Source organism: Asterias amurensis, chromosome 5, assembly GCF_032118995.1.
Source record: "Asterias amurensis chromosome 5, ASM3211899v1".
NCBI classification, from domain to species: Eukaryota; Metazoa; Echinodermata; class Asteroidea; order Forcipulatida; family Asteriidae; genus Asterias; species Asterias amurensis.
This window is the reverse complement of record NC_092652.1, coordinates 23,541,367-23,565,635: the sequence shown is the minus strand read 5'-3', so window position 1 is coordinate 23,565,635 and position 24,269 is coordinate 23,541,367. Positions and strand designations below refer to the sequence as shown.

The 24,269-nt window shown below is 39.2% G+C and overlaps 1 protein-coding gene across 2 annotated transcripts in view; it reads right to left on the bottom strand.

Moving 5' to 3' along the window:
• The window catches only part of LOC139936905 (cubilin-like), a 96,275-nt gene that overhangs the window by 57,207 nt on the left and 14,799 nt on the right, over positions 1 to 24,269 (bottom strand). For both annotated transcript variants that reach the window (XM_071931722.1, XM_071931723.1), the window contains exons 2-8: positions 12,456 to 12,585; positions 8,860 to 9,015; positions 6,022 to 6,060; positions 4,076 to 4,177; positions 3,516 to 3,619; positions 2,175 to 2,304; positions 1,018 to 1,192 (exon numbers count right to left, since the gene is read on the bottom strand). In XM_071931722.1, the coding sequence (XP_071787823.1) occupies positions 1,018 to 1,192; positions 2,175 to 2,304; positions 3,516 to 3,619; positions 4,076 to 4,177; positions 6,022 to 6,060; positions 8,860 to 9,015; positions 12,456 to 12,585 (836 nt within the window). The remainder of the gene's footprint in view (positions 1 to 1,017; positions 1,193 to 2,174; positions 2,305 to 3,515; positions 3,620 to 4,075; positions 4,178 to 6,021; positions 6,061 to 8,859; positions 9,016 to 12,455; positions 12,586 to 24,269) is intronic.

The following is a 24,269-nucleotide window of genomic DNA, read 5'->3' as shown; positions in this document are numbered from 1 at the left end:
TGCTGTGATGACAGATTCAATCAATCAATCGATCAATCAATCAGACAAAAGTGATTTATAGTGCGTAAAAATCATAGTTCGCTCTGTGGGCGCTGAGGCACAAATGAATAGTTAGTAGGAAAGGCTGAGCTTTATTTGAATGTCTTAAATGAGGTGAGTGAGCTGGCATTTCTAATTTGTACAGAAAGCTTAATCCACATTTTGGGGTCATTAACGGAGATTGATCTGTCTGCAAAAGTTGCATTGCGACTTCTTGGCACAACAAATTGGTCAGCTGATTAATGTGGGCGGGCATTATGGGATTGGTAGAAGGGGAATCGGAGTCCCTTATTTTTTACCATGTAGACAAGAACAAAGAGTCTGAATAGGGCTTTGTTTGGTCGAGTAATACATGAACTATTGCGCTTTCCACTCCTAAACAGAATGGTGTATTGTTTGACAAAGGTAAGTTGCTCTCGGCAAAATATCCCGGTCACCAGTCACAGGGTTTTGAATGCGGCAATTGATAAAAGCAATTGCTTGAATGTTATTTTGACAGTATTTCAGGCAGAAATAATTCTCATGAGAATCGGTATGGGAATTTGGTAACAAGAGAGCTTTCAGATTGAAATGAATCAAATATTTTCTATAAAAAATACATGAACTTTAAAATCCAATTGTACGGCCACGTATAAAATATTACAAGATAATCGCACAAGATAAACCAATATACCACAGAAAACAATCATTAAAAAAAGAAAAAAGAAAAGAAAAAAAAAAGAAAACCATTTAAACAATAAAGAGTAGTAGACCCCCTCCCCTAAACTAAAAGAGACCAAATTGCACAGGAAATGACAAAAAGGTGGTTGCCACGGTGCAGCGGCCCTTACATAACTGTCAGAACTGACCAGGCCAGGATTTCGAATTCACATCCGTTAAATTACAGAACTTAAGACCATTGCCTAGACCGCTCGACCACAACGCCCCAAAGGTTTGATATATAATTTGTCTTTTACCCAATCAATTAGAGTCACTCACCTGTTGGGCAGTTACCGCAGTAGTAGGTACCGGGAACGTTGATACATTGGACCAGTGGGTCGGAGGAGCAAGGGTAGTCCCTATCGTTACACTCATCAATGTCGATTGTACATGCCGGATTGTTACTAGTTCCATCCGTCTGCCAGCCGTCCATACAGACACATGAGTACTTCGGCTAAAGGCAGGACAAACAAAAAAGACGCCACTTAAAATTTTGACTTAAATTCTGAAAGATTACCATGGCTTCCATAAAAAGATGAACAACCTTCTCAGATAAACAGTATGATTATTTGGGCTATTGACCCAATTCACCTGACGACATCATCAAAATAATCTTGGATGTGCCACACTGGTGGGCAATATCACTGTGCGTTATTCAGTGAAGTGCGCATTTAAGGCAATGCAGCGTTTACACGTAAACCCATTGATGACCAAAATGGTGAGCATGGCAAAGTCGCCGCATGTGAAGTGCATGCCAGGGGTCAATAGAAATGGATTTGATGAGTGGGTTCGAACCACTATCACGAGTAAGACACTCAACTATAATTGCTTCGCTTCATGGGTACCTGTAAGACCCCTAAAATGTTGTTTGGGGGATTGTTTTAATTTGGTGTGCAACTTACTTGTCAGCAGATGCCTTGTAGCCAAGATAAAGAAGAATGAAACGAATGGCCAAACAACCTGACTACATTATTGAAATCCAATAGCGTCGCAGCATGCCTAATTTAAAAGCTACAGGTACACCGCAAGCCACTACTATTATTAATTATCTATTAAAGACAACAAGACTTTTCAGAACCACTACATTAGAGAGATGACAAATTAAGTTTGACTCCAAAGCTAAGCTTCTGGAATGTCTCATTCAGGTCGAAATTAACAGTAAAGCATTCACATGTGTACAAAGTATGTTGTCGCAAGTAAATGGTGCATGAAACTATAGGCCCCCCCCCCCTGTATAACGCAAAACACAACAAGGACGCACAGGTCAAACACACATTTTTGTATGCACAAGGAACAGCAATCATTCAATTATTTGCCTCCTTTGGTCTCAGTGAGAATGCTTTTTGGGCCTAAGTGATTGCCCATTTTGACTGTGTGACTTCATACGTAAGGGGTCTCTTTGACAAAGATAGCATGTGGACTTTTTGCCTGCTTACCGTTCCTGTAATAACCCTCGGATCATTCACGCAGAACCCGTGGCCGCACAAATCGGTATGCGACGCTGTGCTACAGTCATCGTACCTGATGGTACACTGAGGGCCAAACCAATTAGCTGGACACGAACACCTGCAATGGTGCAGAAAGACAGAGAGAGAGACAAACTAGGGTTAAAGGCACTGGACACTATTGGTAACTACTCAAAATACCTGTTACTATAAAAGCTTACTTGGTAACGAGCAAAGGAGAGCTGTTAATAGTATAAAACGCTGTGAGAAACAGTTCCCTCTGAAGTAACAAAGTTTTTGAGAAAGAGGTAATTTCTCACTAAAATATTCAAAGACTTCAGGCCTGAAGCCTTTTAGGCATATACGTGTAAGCCCACACAAATTTGTGCAACAAGGGTGTTCTTTTATTATTCGCTTTCAACTTCGATGACCAATTGAGTCAAGACTTTCACAGAATTGTACTTTATCCTTGGTGCAAATATTACATTACACCGGTAGTTTAACTATCAAACTCTAGCTGTTCTCATCGGAAAGACAAACTCTGTTGCAGTGGGACTGAAAGAATCTGTATTTACCAAGCAAACATTTTGCTTCTATGATCATTTCCTATCCATAATAGGCAATTTTTGTTATCCAAGCTTGACCCCCCCCCCCCCCCCCAAAAAAAAAACCCCAAAAACCCCACAAAACACAACACCCAAGCCCGAGCACAAAGGCCATTTATGTTATAAAGCTGGAAGTTTTGTCCTTGCTCATCCTCCAATGGTAAGAAAGAGAAAGAAAACAATCAAATGGAGGTAACATGGAGGTCTACATGTGTAAATGTCGTTTCTGATCAGCAGGGCCAAATTTCATTGCTCTGCTTACCGCAAAATTTCTGCGCTAGCCTTGTAAGCGCAGAATGCCTAGTCACGTGCAGTACGCAAACGCAGAAGCCAAAATTCGCCGCTAACCCGTGAAATACGCTTGCCGGAAGCACAGATTTCCCTGCTTCTGTAAGCGCCGATTCTGTGCTTACGGTAAGCAGAGCCATGAAATTGGGCCCAGAGTGTGGGTTCAAGTCCCTGTATCCATTACACTCAAAACAACATTGTAATTTTCATGGCCAAACCCTTTGCTAAACTTAAGTACATGTAATTGTAGTACAAAACCACGCCCACGTAAAACTCTCCAAGGTTGGGACCACAATGACCACAGAAACTTGAATACGCACAAGACTGGCACAATCTATAGAATAAACTGGGCTTGTGAACGTGTGCATGTATCAAAAAGTGTGCTTTCAAGCTTGGGTGGTCACGCAAATCAATCACGCGAGGGTTAACAATGGTATACCTGAAGCTTCCAAGGGTATTCACGCATGTCCCAGAGTTCTGACAATCATCTTCTGTGCCAGAAATGGTGGCGCACTCATTGACGTCATCGGAACATGTAGTGCCCTGTGAAAATAATAATAATTAGTCTCTAACAAATACGCAGTTGTTATGGATTTTGGGGGTACCCCAGTACCATATCCTTAAAAAGTCAGACAAAATCTTGAATAAAATGTGATGGGAATTTGATAACCTCAGAATGTGTGCAGCAATAATTAGTGATGGCAAAACCTAACAAAATACGTTCCAGCAGTTTTGTGCACACTGAATGCCAATATGGACAAGCAAATCGTGATTTCTGAATAGCAACTGATACATTTTGTGTAGCATTTTGCTCTGCTATACAAGGGTTATCGTTCCTTGCATTCCAAGGAATTCCACTTTCCCAGAACCATAACACAATATTGCTAAGTGCAGCGACGACTCTGTGAAACCAACCCTGCTTTAAATTTTACTCAAAATAAAAAAACAAACATAGTCATAAGCAAACGATGTGATCTGCGTGTAAACATGCATACATACCGTCCATCCTGGTACACATCGACACTGGTAACCTTGGTATAAGTTGACGCACGTGCCTCCGTGCTGGCAGGGATTTGTCTGACACTCGTTGAGGTTCAGATTCTGATATCATGGAAGAAAATAAAAACAAATATTCATGGATGTTAACTTTCAACCGGATAATGTTATGCTGGTCGCCGTGGTTACACTTGGCAGGACTTGTAATCACAAATTTGTGGGTTCAAATCCTACCAAGCTAACTGCTGATTTCACATTGGCTAGAATAAGTATTGTCATCTAGTTACTGAATCACAATTTATTTATCTGTGCACTTCATAATCATTTGTGAAACCAATGTTTGTGTGAGAGATATCAGCTGTTGCCAGCTTGGTGTTAAAATCCCGTTGTGGGAGTTTGGCGCATACAGGAATATCATCAAAACAAATAAAGAAATAAACAAACAAACAAACAAACAAACAAACAAACAAACAAACAAACAAACAAACAAACAAACAAACAACCAACTCTTCACTTCCAAGACAAGCCCAAACTACAAAAACATTTTGAAAAATATCTATCAAAAAATGTAGGGGAAAAAAAGTCAAGGTTTTGAAATACTATCTACACTTCAGTCGTTAAAGGAACACATTACCTTGGATCGGTCGAGTTGGTTTTGAAAAGCGTATGTCACCGCTTGTTATAAAATGCATGGTTAGAAAGATGTTTTAAATGTAAAATACAATGATCCACACACATTTGCCTTGAAATTGCGTGGTTTTCCTTTTACTTAGCGAACTAACATGGTCGGCCATCTACGGGAGTAAAAAATTTGACTCCAATAAATGGCCGACCGTGTTTGTAGATGAGGTAAAAGGAAAACCACGCAATTTCGAGTGACTCTTGTGTGGATCATTGTATTCTACTTTCAAAATATCTTTCTAATCATATGCATTGTACAACAAACGTTTACAAACACTTTTCAAAGACCAACTCGACCGATCCAAGGCAACGTGTTCCTTTAATGTCCTGAGTGAACAAAAAAAATACTTTGATGTCATCTTTGGGATATTGCTTTGAAAGGCACGAAAAGCGGCTACACAAGAAAAAGAAGCTCCTACATAAACCCGACCTCATGAACAAGTTGGATCCATTCAAAAGCAGTTATAACACAACTCAATGTAACGTCAGTTAAATAAAGGACAGTACAAGATAGGGAGTAGAGAGTATAAGAGTTCCACCATTAGCATTAACTCAAACTGCCCCCCAAATCACCCCAAGCACTGAGAAGTGCCACTGTTCCACTCCCTTGGGACCTAACCATTAACCTTTCATACCCCCCCATGCTTGCCACCCTCATCCTTGTGACCCTCACCCCTGTGACCCCCTACTGTGGTAACCCTGATGGAACAATGACCCCCTGTTTACTGAAGTTTTGTACCTGACCCATTGCACTTGCAGCCTAAACACACACTGAACGCATACCTACACTACATTGAGTTTCCTGCAGACTCCAACCTATTCTCGACACACCTTTTAGCCACTTTTACTGGGGACCCCATATTTGCTTGTTACACAAAACATTGTTATTCCCAACCGGTACCCAATCTTTGACCCACTTTCACGTGGAACTGTACTTAACCCCCTCTTTCAATTCAAGCAAAATGAAAATTCTGGATTTGTGCGCTCCTATAACATTATATTTGAAATGTCAAATTTTGAACTTGTTTACTGTCGGTATTGTCGTTATTGGTGTCTGGAATGCTCACACTCTGGACAAAACAACACCCCATTCATTTAAAAAAAAATTTTTTTACCCCAGCAGGCGGCCTAATAATAATAATAATAATGCACAAATGAGATTTAAATGTCATGCCACTCTTGGGAACCAGGACATGTGCAAAACACAAAAAAAAAAGGAAGTGGGAAAAAAAAAGGTGGGGAACAAGAAAGAGGAAATATTATCTTACATTTGTCAGTGTCTGTACTTGTTGCTCCAGGGTTGCCACCTACAAACGAAAAATTCAAACGTGTAAGTTTAAACAATTTGCAAACATTATTCTTCAAAAATCTTTTCCCTGATAAGTAACATAACATTTTAAAGGGTTGCTCAGTAAGCAAAAAATATCTGCTTAAAGGCTTTATGAAATTGGGTCCAGGTAGTGGGCTATTCTCATAGCAACCCTAGATTCAGAGATTGCCGTGACAATGGCTGCACGGTGCTGCACTTTGGCTGACTTTTCAAGAGTATCGGGCCAGGTAAAACAAAATACCAGTTGATCGTCCAGTCTTTTTCCAAAAAGATGAGGATAAGGGCCATTTCTTTCTTCTTCTTCTTGTTAAGTTGGCCACCAAGCAATTTAGTTCAAACTGGCAACCAATTCTTTACTTTATAGTTACTACTTTATATGAGTAGTTACAAGTTCTTAAAAATATGAGTCAGTTAAATGAGACATACACAGGAAAATTTGACTTAAAAAAAGAAAAAAAGTAAACAAAATTAAAATAAAACAGGATAAAGCCTCAAAAAAGGATTAAGGAGGGTTCGATCAACTGGTATTTTTTTTTAACTAATCCATAGTTGTTTGTTGACCCGTGGATAATTATATAAAGTAGTCTTGGGTAATACCAGCCCAGTAAGGTTATTAATGGGACACACTGGGGAGAGAAACTTAAGTACCAACAAAACATCATTCAATTCAAATTCTCTGAGGTGAAGTATTGAATTCCCCCCCCAAAAACAAAAAAACTTGCTGATTTTGTTCAAATTACAGCAACCTCAGGTGATCTGGAAAAACTACTGTATCAAATTTCAAAGTATTGATGATGCTAGTATAAGGAATTGAGCCTCTACGGAGGTCACTCCAAGCCCCAATTCCAAACAAACCCATTCCAGAGTAACTTTTTAATTTTTGAAAGATATTAACGGAATGTTTAATGCATGACTTAAAGGGTGGCTGCAATGTTTTTTGTTTTTTTTCATTTAAACGATTAAACAGGACTTTTTAAACCTAACATATTTTTTATTATATTTTATTTAATGCGCAAGTGTTTTAAACACAGTTTTAAAGAGGTTAGGGGAACCCGCCCTGCCCCATGTCTGTAACTCGAGCTGTATGTTCGTATGCATAGTACATGTACACATATGTGTGCAGTGTGTGGCCTGATAACTAGGCGCGTGTAGTTAGGGACCAGACTTTTTTTGCCGATGATTTTGTTTGTATTCCCGACATGGTGTCGATGGTAGGGGAGGGGGGGGGGGGGGGCGGTAACAACCTAAAAAGTACACAAGTTAGATATATCGGGAATAAACAAAACACATTTTATTGATGTTCAAAACATATTTCAGAAGTAAATGACAGCAAAATTAACTGTTTTATTTGAATTCACTGCTGCATCCCTTTAAAAAAAAAAGCAAGTAACCAGCGCATTACAATCACGAGTGTATTTGGGAGAATGAGTGACAAAGCGCCAGGTATCACAATAAACTCGCCGGCCGTCCCTCGGAACCACCACTGCTTTTGATACTAAATATAGTATTCTAATATGTCATGGTCGACTTCTTTTCTTTGCAATGCAATCTGGCAGACGACCAAGTGTGCACGTTTGACGGACCACTGACTTTAATTGCAAAAGTTTATTCCAAGGGAGGTGATTATCGCATGGTGTCAAGCCATTCTACGGCAAACGCTGCGGAACTAAAAACAACTCTTGTAAAAAATCCAGTTAATTCAAGTAAACAACTTCAGTTAAAACCCAATTCTGAAGGAAAACGTAAAAGCATGTTGAACTTTTCACCAGCCTCACTTGCTGTTGTTCTCATTTTTATTTTTCCATTATGCTGGGCACGTTTGATATATTTATGTTTTGTTAAGACCACAAGCTAGGCACGAGCTTCTTTTTTAATGCGTGTTCTATTTAAACAACACTACGAACTGCTGAAAACTTGTGCAACTTCAAAAAACTTGTGCAACTTCAAAAAACTTGTGTAACTTCAAACAACTTTTGTTACTTTCCATTACCACAAACCTACCCCTGCACTTGTGCACAGATCCTTCTAAATAGTCTTATACCAAGAATTTGTCAGTGTACTATCAATTGACAAAACCATACTAAAACTAAAATTGGGCACCTTTCTAGAGTCATGCTAGACAGCACAACCAGCCATATAATAGATGTTAAATTTGCATCGAGGATAAAGAATATTAATTTTGTTTTTTTACCCATAAACATGTACACCGATGTGTGTTAGCACTGTATACTCAGTACTTTCCCCCAAGTCCTGTGAAAAATATCACACGCATGTTACTCAGATGGGATTCGAACCCACGACCCTTGCAATTCTAGAGCAGTGTCTTACCAACTAGACTACCAAGGTTGCCCGGTAGCTAGAGGCAGTTGGAATCCTACAACCAGCCATGTTTGGTATCACCCATTCTGTCAACAGTTTGTCAACACCAGACAGACTAGCCAAGAACCCCATATAGAGAGAATACAATGAAGGAAGTTTCAGTTTCAGAATTGAGAGGAAAACCACAGAGATTTATTCGGGGGGTGGGGGGGGGGAACCCTCGCAATCAGGTAGGGAATGAAAACCAAGTCCACAAAACCACCCCCTGTGGAATTTGAACCGAGGTCCTAGAGTTAAAAGGCTAGGGAAGATACCACTTCGCAAGCAGTAAGCGCCTGAAATAGTGCCTTAACAGGATTCGCACTTGGGGTCCGACGAAAGCCTATGACTGCCCATTCCCCATCCCCAATAAAAAGCACAAAATAAATATTTTAAAAAACAAACCACACATACTCACCCTTGTGTCAAGGTTGCCCGAGCCCGTACCTTCTAAAGCGGTCACTCTACTTTGGAGAGCGGTAAGGTCAGCATTGATCTGATCCAGTTGCTGTTGGACATTGTCGGGGGTCTCTCCATTATTGAGATCTTTAATTGCGGCAGCATTATCTTTGACCTGTAGACAAAAAAATAGTCGCAAGACAATTAGTTCCTTTCTTCCTTGTTCTGAGCTTGTTCTTGTTTCCTCATTTGGGCGTTGCTGAGCCAAGCCAAACTACAAGTTTATCGCCAAGGTACATGTAGTACTTAAGCAGCAAACAGCATTTAAGACCAGCATTCTCCGAAGACAATCGGAGCATATTGATCGAAAACATAACTTAACTTAACTTAACTTAATTGCATTTATAAAGCGCCTTAACACACCAGTTGTTTTAAAGCGCTGTACTCACAAAAAAAAAATTAAAATGCAGGATAAAAACATGAGCAGAAATAGCAATATGGTTTAAAAATACACAACAGTTAAAAAAGAAGCAAAAACTGGGTAAAAAATTGCATTACAAACATTCATACATTGAGTTGTCAACTTTGAGTTGTCACCCACGTTGTGTTGTTTCAAACGTTTTTTGGGGTGAAAATTTTAAGACAAATTACTTTGACAGTGTACAGATCTACTGAAAAGTTGCACCAGGCCTAGTATTTAACGATCCCCCCCCCCTCGAAAAACTATGATTCAATGTGTTGCACACCTAGAATGAACACTTTTTATCGTTCGAGGTGAGGGGAATGGGGGCGGGGAGGGGAGGAGGCGTGTGTGAATAGTGTAAGGTGATGATTATAAGTTGTCTTTTATCAAACCTGGGCCAACAGATAATACCCAATAGATGGCCGTGAGCAGCTTCAAGCACTTTAACTTTGCTGTGCGGCCACACAGTTCACCTACCGATCAAGCAGGGAATTTAGTAAGATTCCCCCATGACGAGTGCGGCATTATGCAAAAAGCCGAGCTGTGCGTTAAAAAAATGATTTGTCATTGCCCATAAAAGATGACCGACTTAACATTGGGTGACATCAAGAGGGTACAATCTAGAATCAATCTATTAACATAAACACGGCAAACTGTGCACAGCCAATAAAATGTACTTCAAAGCTGATTTCATTGTTAACACTTGAAAGCTTTTTTTTTATCTCGGCCACAGTGAGCGTTTTTTTCTTTGTGTAACCTATCTATCAGATGATAAAGGGTTATTTAAAATGGTCTTTGGTTGGTGTGGGTTAAATCAGGGTTATCTCTAGACAAACAATCCTCCTGGTCTGTCGCTGGTAGATAACGTTGTTCATTTGGAGTCCATACAACAGTATAATCTGAAGTGGGTGTCAATTCTAAAGTTACTGACAGAAAATACGATCATTTAATTCAGTAGTTCAGCAGGTAATACTTCACAAAGGCAACGGAGGCAAAAGACCAATGCATTGACGTCATCCAGCGGCCATCTTAGTGGGAAAAACGGTGACGAAACAATTGAAACGCACAGATTTCTACACGCGGCGCACAGGATTGGCCAATGAACAATCTCCTTTTGACCTCTAGGTGAGGGCGCCCTACTGAAATGACGTCATGTGCATAAGGTCTATTGCCTCCATGTCCCCTGGTTATTATTGCCTTGGTGCTCCAGTAGAAATTTACAAGTAATGGCTGAACAAGTTTTGAGATGTGCTGCCTTTCTTCATATCGAACGTTCATACAAAACTGACAATGGAAGCTCCAAAAAATATCAGATTTAAAGTTTTCTTCTTTAAATGCAAGGTGTCCTTTCTCAGCCCAGCCCAGAGGCAGTCATTTGCAACTTTAAGTGCAGCCCCATGGGTCGATTTCACAAAGATAGCCCCAACTTGGGACTAGTCCAAGGAGTTATTAAATTAAGGCTAGTCCTAAATGTTCGGATGAAAAACTTATCCTAACTAAAGATAAGACAAGTCTTAACTCTTTGTGAAACCACTCTATGGTGAAACCAACCCCTGGCCCGTTGTTCATGTAGTCAAATACAGTAGTCTATGGACTTTTCCATTACTGATAAACAAAGTGCGCCATTGGCATAAAAACGATCTATTGTTTTAAAAACAAGTTGTGACCAAACTCAACATTTTCTGTAAAGATTAATAAGCTAAAAACCATATCACTTGTTGAATTGTTTCTTACAATTTAACTTATTTCTGAATATTTGTGTAACATTTCAACAAACTAAGGCTATCCGTTTTTGATTTACTTTTAAGGCTTTACATTAGTTTGGCAAAAACTTGGGCTGTGACATGTGACATTGCAATACTGCACATGGTTGATTTCATTCCAGCATTGTTTGACAGGGGGGGGGGGTGCCAGTGCCAGATGTTGCAACAGAGAGCACTTGGATTCATTCCGACTCATTGACGGAGGGGGGCGTGTGCCACAGGCAAAAACACAAAAGGTACTTATCCAACTCTCATGGGCCAAAATCAAGATAATGGTGCACATGAACATAACAAAAACATATTTAAAAAAAAATTGAGTGAGGGTTGACCTTGACATCTACCCAAATATTTCACAAAACTCTATTCAAACATTTGGTTCATGGCACAGGCTTGTATCGACTGGGATGTCAGGTAAACCCCTGAATCAGCTGCAGAGCCGTAGTTCCGGGAACCTTTTTTTCTAAAATATAATATATGACCCAAAAACCCAACTCTTGTGAGGAGACTGCCCGAGACTGTGCAAGTCTTTGGGACTTCCGGCACCGAGTTGGTCCCGGACAAATTGAGTTTTTCAATCATGAGCACAATTATGTTTCTTCAAAGTGCTGTAGTTCATGTAAACCTGCAGTGCTTTGAAAACGGGGTTTCTAAAACAATAAAGCATCCCTGTTCCAAGTTTAAAAAGAATTTTCAATAATAGTTTTAACAAATTACTAAAAAGTGTACAACAAATATTAGTTGTATTGATAGCAAATTAGTGTAAGGTAATTTTATGAACAAGAATTTTGTACAATAAGTTTAAAAGGATAATTTGATTTCATATAAAAAGTATGACCTTACCCATCACATACTATTCTTTGAGTTGTTTTTTTCGTTTGATAGTAGGCATTCACTGAAATTCCCGTCACCTTTTGTGAAATTCCTCAATTGTGTACTGCATCAAATGTCAAAATGTTTAGCTGAATAAAGTTGAACACAACTCTTTGTATACACAAAAAATCTGTCCCAGAAAAACTTATTTAGACCTTAAATTTGTAGCAGAGTTTAAAACATTGTTTCAATTTTGCATCAGGTTTACATTATTGATGACAGGGTCTTAATGAGTAGGATCAGAAACTTTCCATGATGGGAGTTTAATCAAGTGAGATTTGCGGTACCACCGTGTGTAAGTCTCTTTAGATGATGTTGGTTCTGAGAAGAACCGGTGGTTAACAATTTACTGATTTGATCGTTTTCAGGAAAAAACAAGGGTCATGATGGTTGAAAACGTGGTAATAGCATTAGATGTCATGAAGAAATAAAGGGTGAAAAACAGTGTTAATTAAAAAGCTCAATGTGTGAAATGTTTTCTTCTCAAATCCAGTGATGTCCTTTTATTTAAAAATTTACCATATCGACTACTGCAAGCAGGTCGTAATCGCCCATAACCACACGGCCTGAGCCTGATGTTTTGAAGGTTATGTTGTGATTGTCCCCCGTCTGGAATGTCAGGTGCCCTTGATCCGTTACCATTTTGGGCCTGCAAAGAAACAAAGAAGATAAAAAGTGTTTTTATTAATACTAAAAATAATTAAAGAGTATTTATATAGCACCTTATGCCAGGCCTCAAGGTGCTTAACACTAAAATTAACAATATTAAAAAAATAAAAAAAAAAACACTTAATATAGAAATGAGTTTAACAACCACAAGAAAGGTAAAATAAAACTAAACAAAACCACCAGGAGCAAAACATGTTTTCAAAAAATTAGTTACTAAAACTAAAAACTAAATAAAAAAACATAACCCCCCCAAAAAGAAATAGAGGTGAGAGGTAATACCAGCAACTCGCGTTAACGTCAAGAACCAGAAGCAACAACATACATAAACAATAAAACTAAAAATTAAATTAATGAAGGTGTCATATTTCAAAAAGTTTTCATTAAATTTTGTATCATTTCATTAAATTTTGTATCACTTTTAGAAGAAGAACTAAGAGGGTGTATCATTATTTTATCTTTAATTGGATCCTACGTGAAGCAGTCCCCTGGGAAACATACACAAGGCACATGATGTAGGCCATGGAAGAGATGGGAAATGGAGATCATCGCTAACTAACAATACCCTCTACCTGGAACACTGAAGAGGGCAAGAATAGGCAGGAGTTGAGAGTGAACAATCATGACACAATCCCTCTGGTTATGGTGCAAGATTAATTGATTGATCAAAGATCTTTAAAGTTTTTAGCCAAGGGTTTTAGCCGATGAGTTCATGCTTTGAACACATTCCACAGTGGAAAGTACGCGCGACCTTTTCCATTGATCAAAATGCACATGACACGAAAAATACAACAGTCATGTCACCCGTATTCTGGCAGGGAATATATTGGCATGTTTAACCATGGTTTAACATCCGGTAAAGCATAATCCGTAAGGCATTTGTCTACAAATAACAATGTATGCACTTGACTGCACATTAAAGACAGTGGACACTATTGGTAATTGTCAAAGACCATATCAACATGCATAAAATGACAAACCTGTGAAAATTTGAGCTCAATTGGTCGTCGAAGTTGCGAGATAATAATGAAAGAAAAAACACCCTTGTCAAAAGACGTTGTGTGCATTTAGATGGTTGATTTTGAGACCTCAAATTCTATTCTAAATCTGAGGTCTCAGAATCAAATTCGTGGAAAATTACTTCTCTTTCGAAAACTGTCACTTCAGAGGGAGCCGTTTCTCACAATGTTTTATACCATCAACCTCTCCCCATTACTCATTACCAAGTAAGCTTTTATGCTAATAATTATTTTGAGTAATTACCAATAGTGTCCACTGTCTTTAAACAACCCTGAGAAAGGGGCTGGCCACAGCACAGTTAAAAGCAGATCACTGCCAAGCTTATATATGAGGCATGCCAAGCTTATTTAAGGGGAACAAATTATGGGGGGAAAAAAATAATTGTGAAAAAAAAAAAAAAAATAGTATATATGAAAAAAAAAAAGGGCCTGGGGTCGATTTCACAAAGAGTTAGGACTAGTCCTAAGATATATAAAAAAGTATAGCTAGTCCTAAGTTAGGACGAATAACATGTACTAACTCAAGATAAGACTAGTCTTAACTCTTTGTGAAATCCACCCCTGATCTATCAGGCGAAGATTTCACAGGCCTGTATCACAGAGAAAGGATAGTTGTATTACACCAAGGGATGCTTCTCATCAATGATCTACTCTAGCCAGCCGGACTACTCTCAAGATTTCACAGGCCTGTATCATAGAGAAAGGATAGTTGTATTACACCAAGGGATGCTTTTCATCAATGATCTACTCTAGCCAGCCGGACTACTCTCTCTAGAGTGTAGTGTGACCTATTGTCCTCAGGTGTTTTACCTGGCATCTGACCAGCTCATCAGTGTTTCAAGGAAAAATGCTGATGAGATGTAGCTCTGTAAACCCGCCCCCAAATAATGCTCTGAAGCTCCTGTGGATAAAAGCCCAATGGTTGATATTTTGCTGGGACATTTATTGACATATAACTAGGCTCAAGTCTCAGAGCATGTTAGCTCAGAAAAGTGTACAATGAGTGTTGTTTGTACGCATGTCAAAACATGAAAGGGAAATGTTTGTCGACTGAGCGTCCAATCTCAAAAGTGAGGACCTCGGGGGGAAGGGGGCGTGATGTTCTGCATGGTCGTTATTTAGGTTTTGAAAATAATATGAGACTACATGTTAAAGCCTCTTTCGCTTGAATGATAATACAGTCAGTCAACATTCTTCCTTAACAAGCACCGATGTCTACTTACATTTTGATGTTTTAAACTTGTAAAAACTGTCATGCAGTTTGATCTCTTAGTCACAATGTGATAATGTTCCACCAATTTATAAGTTGCTTGTCAAAAGCTAGTTGAAGCACCCCTGGACCAGTGTAAATTCTCACCATGTGGTCGAGCATCGTTCAAAAGCATCCCTACTTAATATGAATTATGTAGGGTACAGCTCCCGGGGTGGCAATACTAGGAAACAATTTTTGAACTTTCTTTCTAGGTTTGGCAGTCTTCCCATTGTTTCATGATTGTTATACTTTAATTTTGTACCATTTGCCTGCTATAAACATATGCATAAAAGGCTATAAATCTGTTAATGACATGAAGAAATCTTGAGACTAGGGGATTCAACCATATAAATCTCACTACAACTTCTTTTACAAAACCGTTGAACAGTGGGAAGACTGCCAAACCTAGAAACAAAGTTCAACAAAGGTTTGTGCTCTACGATTTGCACCTTAGTTGAACCACCCAATGGGAAATTTTGAAGTAGTGTTTGTTTATTTATACCTACACTACTGAACTTCTGCTTGACACGCCTGAACTTTCTTGGGGTGTCACGTAACCCTATTATCACCCCCCCCCCCCCTTTCCGCCCAATCCCAACAACAAACATCCTCCAAGTAACACAACAATACTTTAAGAGATTAGTTTAAAGGAACAATTAAACCACAACTACTTCCTTCATATTTCCTGTCAAATACTGATCGAACCAAATCAGGTGGAACGCTACATTGTTTATACTGATAGCTCTGGCACCATTTGACATTTACCAACTCATTTTGAATTAAAGATAATTAGTCTTCAATACTCAACAAAAGTCTTTGAGTTTTTTGTTTCTGCTTTGTTTCTGTTTTTTTTTCCTCCTATAGAAGAGCAGAGTACTTGTGTAGGCCCTACACTGTTCTAAATGTCGAGACCAAACCGGCTCTTTTCAGAGCCAACACTCCCTCAAAAGAGAAAATACGCATGGTTGTGCCCAGCAAGTTAACTATTTTTTAGAGTTTATTCTTATCCCATTTCTACCTCCATGTTCAGACCATGCAAAGCTTCAAACATCAAGGTTTTAAACAAAAACACCAGACCACCAGACTTGTCCAGTGGGTTGACTGACCCAATGCTTCAACCACTGCCCCCCCCCCCCTTAGGTCAGCTGTCCAATGTTAATGTCAAGCCCTAAATGTTTATATGGTGCATACACATCAGGTTTCTAGCCAGCAGGGCCAGTTATAGCTTGTCATTTTTTCACTAGTCCATCAAACTTTTCACAAGTCCACTAAACAGGGATGGTTTTCAACACTGAACTAACCAGACGGACTACTAAGAGTGAAGTTCAACTGGTCCTCAGGTGTTTTGTAGCCAGAAGATCATTGTTTGAGGGAGGACGCTGCACTTAAAGGAACACGTTGCCTTGGATCGGTCGAGTTGGTCTTTGAAAAGCATTTGTAACCGTTTGTTCAAAAATGCGTATGATTAGAAAGATATTTTAAAAGTAGAATTTAATGATCCACACAAGTATCACTCGAAATTGCGTGGTTTTCCTTTTACCTCGTCGACAATCAAGTCGAGTTGGCAAGACGTGGCCGAGCGGATAAGAACACTCGACTTAACCTTTGGTGTTTCTGACTAGCAGAGTGTGAGTTAGAGTCCTGGTCGTGACACTTAAGACCTTAAGCAAGACACTGAACCGTTATCACTGCATCCTTTGGATTGGACGTAAAGCCAAATGTCCAGTGTCGGGTACTGTCGTGTAACGCACATAACAGAACCCAAGGTGCACTTTTCAAAAAGTATATCAGAAAAAATATATTGGCCTACATAAACATCCAGACTGTACTTAACTGGTGGGGTGGCCTGGGTGAGTACTAATACAGACTTTTAAATGCTTGCCCCGCCCCCACCCTCAACCATCATCTTACTAACTCATTGGCAACTACATATTGTACATGTGTAGTGCATGTCCTTGCTTGATGCACAGCCAGGTAGTCCCAACTTGGACTCGGGGCGCCCCAAGAAGGTCATCTTGTTGTTACCATTGATTGTAAAACCATGTGTTCCAACCACTCATCAAATCCTTCAATCCCACCCTCAAAAATTGTAACTCTGAACCTTAGAAGGGACACGTTGCCTTTGATCGGGCGAGTTGGTCTTTGAAAAATGTTTGAAACCGCTTGTTATGCAAATGCATACGGTTAGAAAGATGTGATTATCATGATCCACACAAACATGCCTCGAAATTGCATGGTTTTCCTTTTACATCGCGAACTAACACAGTCAGCCATTTTGTGGAGTCAAAATTTTACCATTGCATTATATATAACAGACAGTTCCAAATGCTTTTTAAAGACCAACTCGCCCGATCCAAGGATCCAATCCCAGGTCCCTTTAATATAGAGCTAGGCCCAATTTCATGGCATTGCTTCGTGAGGAATTATGTGCTCAAAAACAGCTTTATGAAATTGGGACCTGATCTTCTGTTACTAAACATTTTCACATATCCATGATTCTGATGAGAGACAAAACAATGAGCAACACAAATTGTGAAACAAAAAGCCGCTAAGTTGAATGTTGACAATACAAAACTCAAAACTTAGGTAGACTCCATGCTGTGGAATTTACAGCTTAAGGTGGTAGACCAAACAGAGCATCTCTTACAATAGTACATTGTCCAATGTTGATTCTACTGTTCCTAGAAATCTTCACCTTGACTGTAAATCTCATTTAAACTTTGACCCTGACCAAGGGTGTTTTTTTTTTTTTGGGGGGGAGGTGGGGTGGGGGAGTACATATATATTGCAAGAAGACATGAGAGGTGTGTTAGAATACTTGTACATAAATTGGAATACCACATTAGGTACCCACACAAACACATGTACCAAGCAATCTATAGCTGTCTACCTCACCTAGGATCTTCAGTGTTTTTATGAGTCATACAGTTGATCTTTAATCAATTTATATTTCTTACGAAAGTCCTCAAAAACTACAGCACCACAGCAAGTAATATTTTAAGGGAAGCTTTCTACCACCATTATCTTCAAACCTTGTAAGTTTAGTGTAAATCCGTGGACATTTGGCTTTGTGTTACACAAAAAATGCTTTTTTCCTCAAACATTTCCACCAAATAGTTCTAAATCAACAATATTACACCCTTTTTTCACTACTCCCTCGGCAACCCTGGGGATAAAACGGCCGCCCCTTTTTACACTTGGATTGATTTACCCCTGCTCTACCACAGCAAATAGGCATACCCCGGGGGAATAGCCACCCCTGCTTTGAAGTAGGGGTAAATGGTAAAACCCTGAGGTAGCCTATGACTGAAACGTGCAACTACAACCCATTGAATATGGACCTAGATGTTAACAGTGTGAAAGTGCACTGGATAAGAGAAATGACCTACAAATGGGTAATGATTTTATAGAAATAAATTGTCATTAGATGGCTAGACCAAACCACTCCCACAATGATCCTACAAGAAGAGAATTTCCTAAAATCATATGCATGCCATGAAAGCTGTCGCATGCATTATAAAAAGCTTAAATACACCTCTTCAAAAAACCATCCTGTACCATCATTAAACAGTAACACGAGCATAGAATGACCTCTTAAGGTCTGTTTTATAAGTTTATTGCCATCAAACGCGAACAAACTCATAAACCTCAAACTCTTTGGGGTCCAGGCTAAGCACCAAAGGGGGCGGAACCCCCAAACCAGGTTCACTTCAGTAGGATTTTTCAAGTACATACAAATAGTGTGTGTATGAGAGTGTTTACCTTAACCCTTTTGAGTACATGAAGTTGAATATGGTAGAACAGTTGACAGCCAAACAAATGAGGCCAGATGAAAAAACAAACATGTTTAGCGTTCTGCCTTTTTGGAAAAAACACAATGGCCGCCTAACATGTTTTTATAATATACAACCGGCAGGGATTTTTTCCAAAATTTAGATCAAAAGGGATGTGATAGGCTGTTGAAAAAAAACCCTGAACTTAGAGCGCATAGCGTGAAAGCTTGGAGCACAAAGCGTGAAAGATTGCGAGGGCGAAAGATTGCGAGCGTAAAAGATTGTGAGCGTGAAAGAATGCGCGCTCGAAAGCTTTCTGGTATGAAGCCTGCTTCCATACTTTTAATGGTTTTGAAAGCCCGACTCTGCAATATGGGATGTTCCATATGGTTTTACCTTTGTGTTCTTTAGATTTGATATCAGTTATTATACAAAAAATTTCCTTAAAAAAAGAAAAAGAAAAAAGGAACGAATAAGAAAAAGGATGCGGCCTCCAAAAAGGATGCGGCCTCCAAAAAGGAAGCGGGCAGGGACGCTCAACATGTTTTTGGCTTTCTTGGCCTTACAAGGTTTCTCTTGTGATATCGTCAGCAAACACTCCAGAGCAATACCAATCGGGAATCAGGAATTTTATTTGCTATCAAAAATGTATTGCACTTCAGATGTTCAGATAAGAAGTAAAAAAAAAAAAAAAAATTGGGAACCACAACAAAGTTTATTTTTATATAACATTACAATCTCTGTTGATTGCTTATCACAAATTTTGCCCAAGGACTTTTGAGGATGAAGTTAAAACAAAATAAAAAACCTATTTGCATTTATTATGATTGCCAATAAAATACATGGAAACAGGAAAAACAGCAATTCAGAGCCAAGGAAACAAGACCTGTGATGACTAAAAGCCGTGTTCGCATTGGACTAAGAACCTTTGAACTAACCTGATAATTCAACCAGGCACTCATGGGTTGGGTCAGTTACCTGGGAGGGAAACATCCTCGGCTTTTCACATTGGTTAAAAGCCCTGTTCGCATTGGACTTAATTTGGGTAAACTAACTGAGCCAATGGGTAACTTACCCATTTTAAGTCCAATGCGAACAGCCCAGGAAGTTTTCCTCCCAGGTAACTTACCCGACCCGAATCGGTACTTAAACCGAGCCAAAGGTGCCCAGGAAGATTGACCAGGTCAGTTTAACCGAGCCAGAAAGTCCAATGCGGACGCGATGACTCGATTAAATCTCCCATCTGTCCGTGGCCCGAAGAAGCTGACATGTTTTGTCATGGAAGAATAATATTTTCGTGATTATCGCACTATTCAATGTCACACAGGGGGCCAGCTCGGTTAGTTTACCCACAGTCTTGGTTAGTTTACCCGAGTCAAATAAATCCAAGTGCGGACGCTGGTAAGTTTTCCATTTTGGAATGTTAACCACTGTCTCGGTAAAACGTTAGTCCAATGCGAACACGGCTTTAAAATGGGTAAGTTACCCATTTGCTCGGTTTAGTCTACCCAAATTGAGTCCAATGCGAACAGGGCCTTAGGGAATTACACCTATTGGTTGATGAATAAAACCAATCATAAGTCTTTTTAAGTTTGTTTGTTTGTTTGTTTGTTTAGACGAACTTCCCATCAATGGTGTCCGAACAATGGGAGAACAAATAAAACTTCTTAATTTACCAGGTTCACAAACCGGCATGCTCTGTGTAGATCAAAATTCAACACTAGTGGGTGATGATACAGGGCATTATCGCCTTTCCCCTTTTTCAGTATCCAGCCAGCAGGTCTGGACCAGTTAGCTTGACATTTTACTAGTCCATCAGCTTTTTTTCAATAGTCCATATTTCAGACAGATGCTGTCCAATACTGAAATAGCCAGCCGGACCCCTAGGGAGAATTTGGACTGGTTCTAGGGTTTTTTAAAGACAGTGGACACTATTGGTAATTGTCAAAGACTAGCCTTCACTGTTGGTGTATCTCAACATTTGCATAAAATAACTAACCTGTGAAAATTTGAGCTCAATCGGTCGTCAAATTTGTGAGATAATAATGAAAGAAAAAAACACCATTGTCACACGAAATTGTGTGCTTTCTGATGCTTGATTTCGGCCCTTAAATTCTAAACTTGAGGTCTCGAAATCAAATTCGTGGAAAATTACTTCTTTCTCGAAAACTACGTCACTTCAGAGGGAGCTGTTTCTCACAATGTTTTATACCATCAACAACCTCTCCCCATTACTCGTAATCTAGAAAGGTTTAATGATGATAATTATTTTGAGTAATTACCAATAGTGTCCACTGCCTTTTACAAGCATTTTTTAAACAAGCATTTGCCCAGTGGACAAAAGGGACTACCCAGCTTTCTTTGTTGGTCAAACAGTAGCACTATTCAGGTTAAAACAACAAAATTTTAAAGTTCAGTAAAGATATGTCACTTTAATCCATAAGAACATCACGTCCACATAATTTGCTCTATTTTACCAGTCACCTTACAAACTGTTACATATCATTTTACAACTGGTAACCAATAAAGATTGATTGCTTGTACATGTAACATGTTAAGAGGGCCAGTGACCAAGGTCGTTGTTTTATTTAGACATACCTCTGTGTAAACACACTTCTCTCTGGAGGTCATAAGACAAGTCAATGGGCTTTAAGATTGGACTATCCTGCCAAGGCAAGGGATCTGTGGCATAGTATTTGTCTCATGTTCCTTTTAGACAGTGGACACTATTGGTAACTGTCAAAGACCAGTCTTCTCACTCATTTCAACATATGCATAATATAACAAACCTGTGAAAATGTGAGCTCAATTGGTCGTCAAAACTGCAAGATAATAATGAAGAAAAAAAAACCTTGTCACACGAAGTTGCGTGCTTTCACGAAGTTGGGTGCTTGATTTCAAGACCTCAAATTCTAAATCTGTGGTCTCGAAATCAAATTTGTGGGAAAATTACTTCTTTCCCCATTACTTGTTACCAAGTAAGGTTTTTTGCTAATGATTATTTTGAGTAATTACCAATAGTGTCCAGTGTCTTTAAATAGAGAAGTAGATCAACCAGCATGATTTCAGAAGAAAACAAAAATTTATAAGAAAGGTTTTTTTTTCAGCAGACAGACGCACAAACATAAAAACTTCTTAACTTATATAAAATGTTCCTCTTTGAATTGAACTGAGTATGTCAAATTTCCATCCTTATCACAGAAAGAGGATGGAAAGTCAAAATTTAAAAGTATTCATACACGAATCATGCACAAATTAAATGATAACCTAGAGAGTTTTAAAGGCAGTGGACACTATTTGTAATTACTCAAAATAATTATTAGCATAAAACCTTTCTTGCAGGTGACGAGTAATGGGGAGAGGTTGATGGTATAAAACATTGTGAGAAACGGCTCCCTCTGAAGTGCCATAGTTTTCGAGAAAGAAGTAATTTTCCACGAATTTGATTTCGAGACCTCAGATTTAGAATCTAAACGCACACAACTTCGTATGACAAGGGTGTTTTTTCTTTCATTATTATCTCGCAACTTCGATGACCAATTGAGCTCAAATTTTCACAGGTTTGTCATTTTACGCATATGTTGAGATACACCAACTGTGAAGGCTAGTCTTTGACAATTACCAATAGTGTCCACTGCCTTTAAATTGAGTTTACTCTTTGCCAAGTGAACCATGGCCCAACGACTTCCTCTAGATTCACCACATCTCCAGCTACTGACAATAAACAGTGCCCAAGGAGAGAAAGCTTCTACCATCAAGTACACTACTGGTGAACCCTTGTTTATTTATCTACTTGGATCAAGGAGTTTTGTAAGGACAGGTGGATGCCAGTCAGGAATGGCTAATTAACAAGTCCCCCACCACAAGGCACAGGGCCAGATTAGCTCCATTGGGGGTGCCAGAGCAAATTGGTTTGCATAACTACTGTTTATCACCTTTCCTAGTTCCAACATATTGTTTATGCAAAGTAGCATGGATTGCAATTCATGGGGCTACCTCCAGCATCATTTGTCTCTCTCCAAATCAATGTTTGCCCTTGAGCAATAAACCAAGAATCACCCTACCTGGACTAAAGTCCCTTGTGGTCAAAGGTTAGATACAGGGTTCCTCAGCTATTCAGCAGCTAAAATTGCATGTTATAAAAGGCCACATGATTTTGGGGTGCATGATCCCCTTGTGTAAGCAACAACAATAAACCTTCAAGGTTGTATTTGTTCTTCTTACATGTTCCTAATCACCCTACCTGGACTAAAGTCCCTTGTGGTCAAAAGTTAGATACAGGGTTCCTCAGCTATTCAGCAGCTAAAATTGCATGTTATAAAAGGCCACATGATTTTGGGGTGCATGATCCCCTTGTGTAAGCAACAACAATAAACCTTCAAGGTTGTATTTGTTCTTCTTACATGTTCCTAATGTCCACCCATACCAAGGGTCTTCTGACATCATATAACATGTCCAGTCCAGTTAAACATTATATAAATGACTAGGCTGAAAACAAGCTAGTGGAAAACTACATACACTCCTATATTGATGGGGGGCTTGTGTAAGTTGAAAAGTCAATACTGGCTTCACAGAAAAGAAGGTCACTCCAATAGAAATTCATTATAGCAAATAATGGCTACCTCCATGGTCACACCATGGAGCTATAATGGTCAGTACCAGGCCTGGTTCTTTATAATGTGGATTTCAGTTCACCAAACTCATCCAAACTTAGGGTTAAACTTTGGGCTTAGGACGAGTAAAGATCTGTATCCTGGACGTTAGGACCCATTGAACCCATCCTAAGAAAGTTAGGACGATCAATCAATCCTAGTGTTTTGTGAAATCGGCTGCTCAGTTCTTTTCGGGGGCCATATCCCAAATTAACCAAGAAAAAATGCCCTGTCCTTCGACCAAGTAAAAATATTTGTCAAAGTTGATCATCCCTGCCATCATCCTTTTTTAAGCCAAATCTTTTTTTACTGGCCCTGTACAAATTTAGTCCCTTTATAAAACTAGTAGGTGAGATAGCCTCAGCTTTCGATCAAAACCGGACCTTTGACAGAGGCATTTAAACAAGCACAAACACAAACTTTTATAGCAAAAAAAAGAGCAAGGAATTATGGAAAGGCATCCAGAACAAAAGTTGGAAACTTACAGCCAATCAAAGCTATTCACAAACAATGGGGTGGCTAATCAGAATTAAGTGGTGAAGATAAAAAGGATGGCAAAGGCGAGAAATTTAAAAGGAGGAAACCCTCTACTAGTTAAGCGAGCGGACGCAAATCTCAGCTCTGGCCTAGAGTTCGTTGTAGGTTTGACATTGACAGGTTGACGGAGTTAGGACAGCAGGGTTGTGTGATGGGAAATGAAGTTTTATTCTGATAGAGGCTGGAATATTGTGTAAGAGTTTTTTAGTTTTAAAGAGGTTCGCTGTCGAACAAAAAATAAGTAAAAAAAAATAAATAGGGGGGCCTGGGTTGAGATAAATCACATGATCAATAATAATATTATTAATTTTGTTAACACTTCCTCAAAAGATGTATTAGGTTTGCGGGAAACACCACAAGAGTGTACTTTACTGTGTAGTCATTGTCATTTGTTCTACAACCGCATGGTGTTACCCCGCAAAGTGAACAATTTA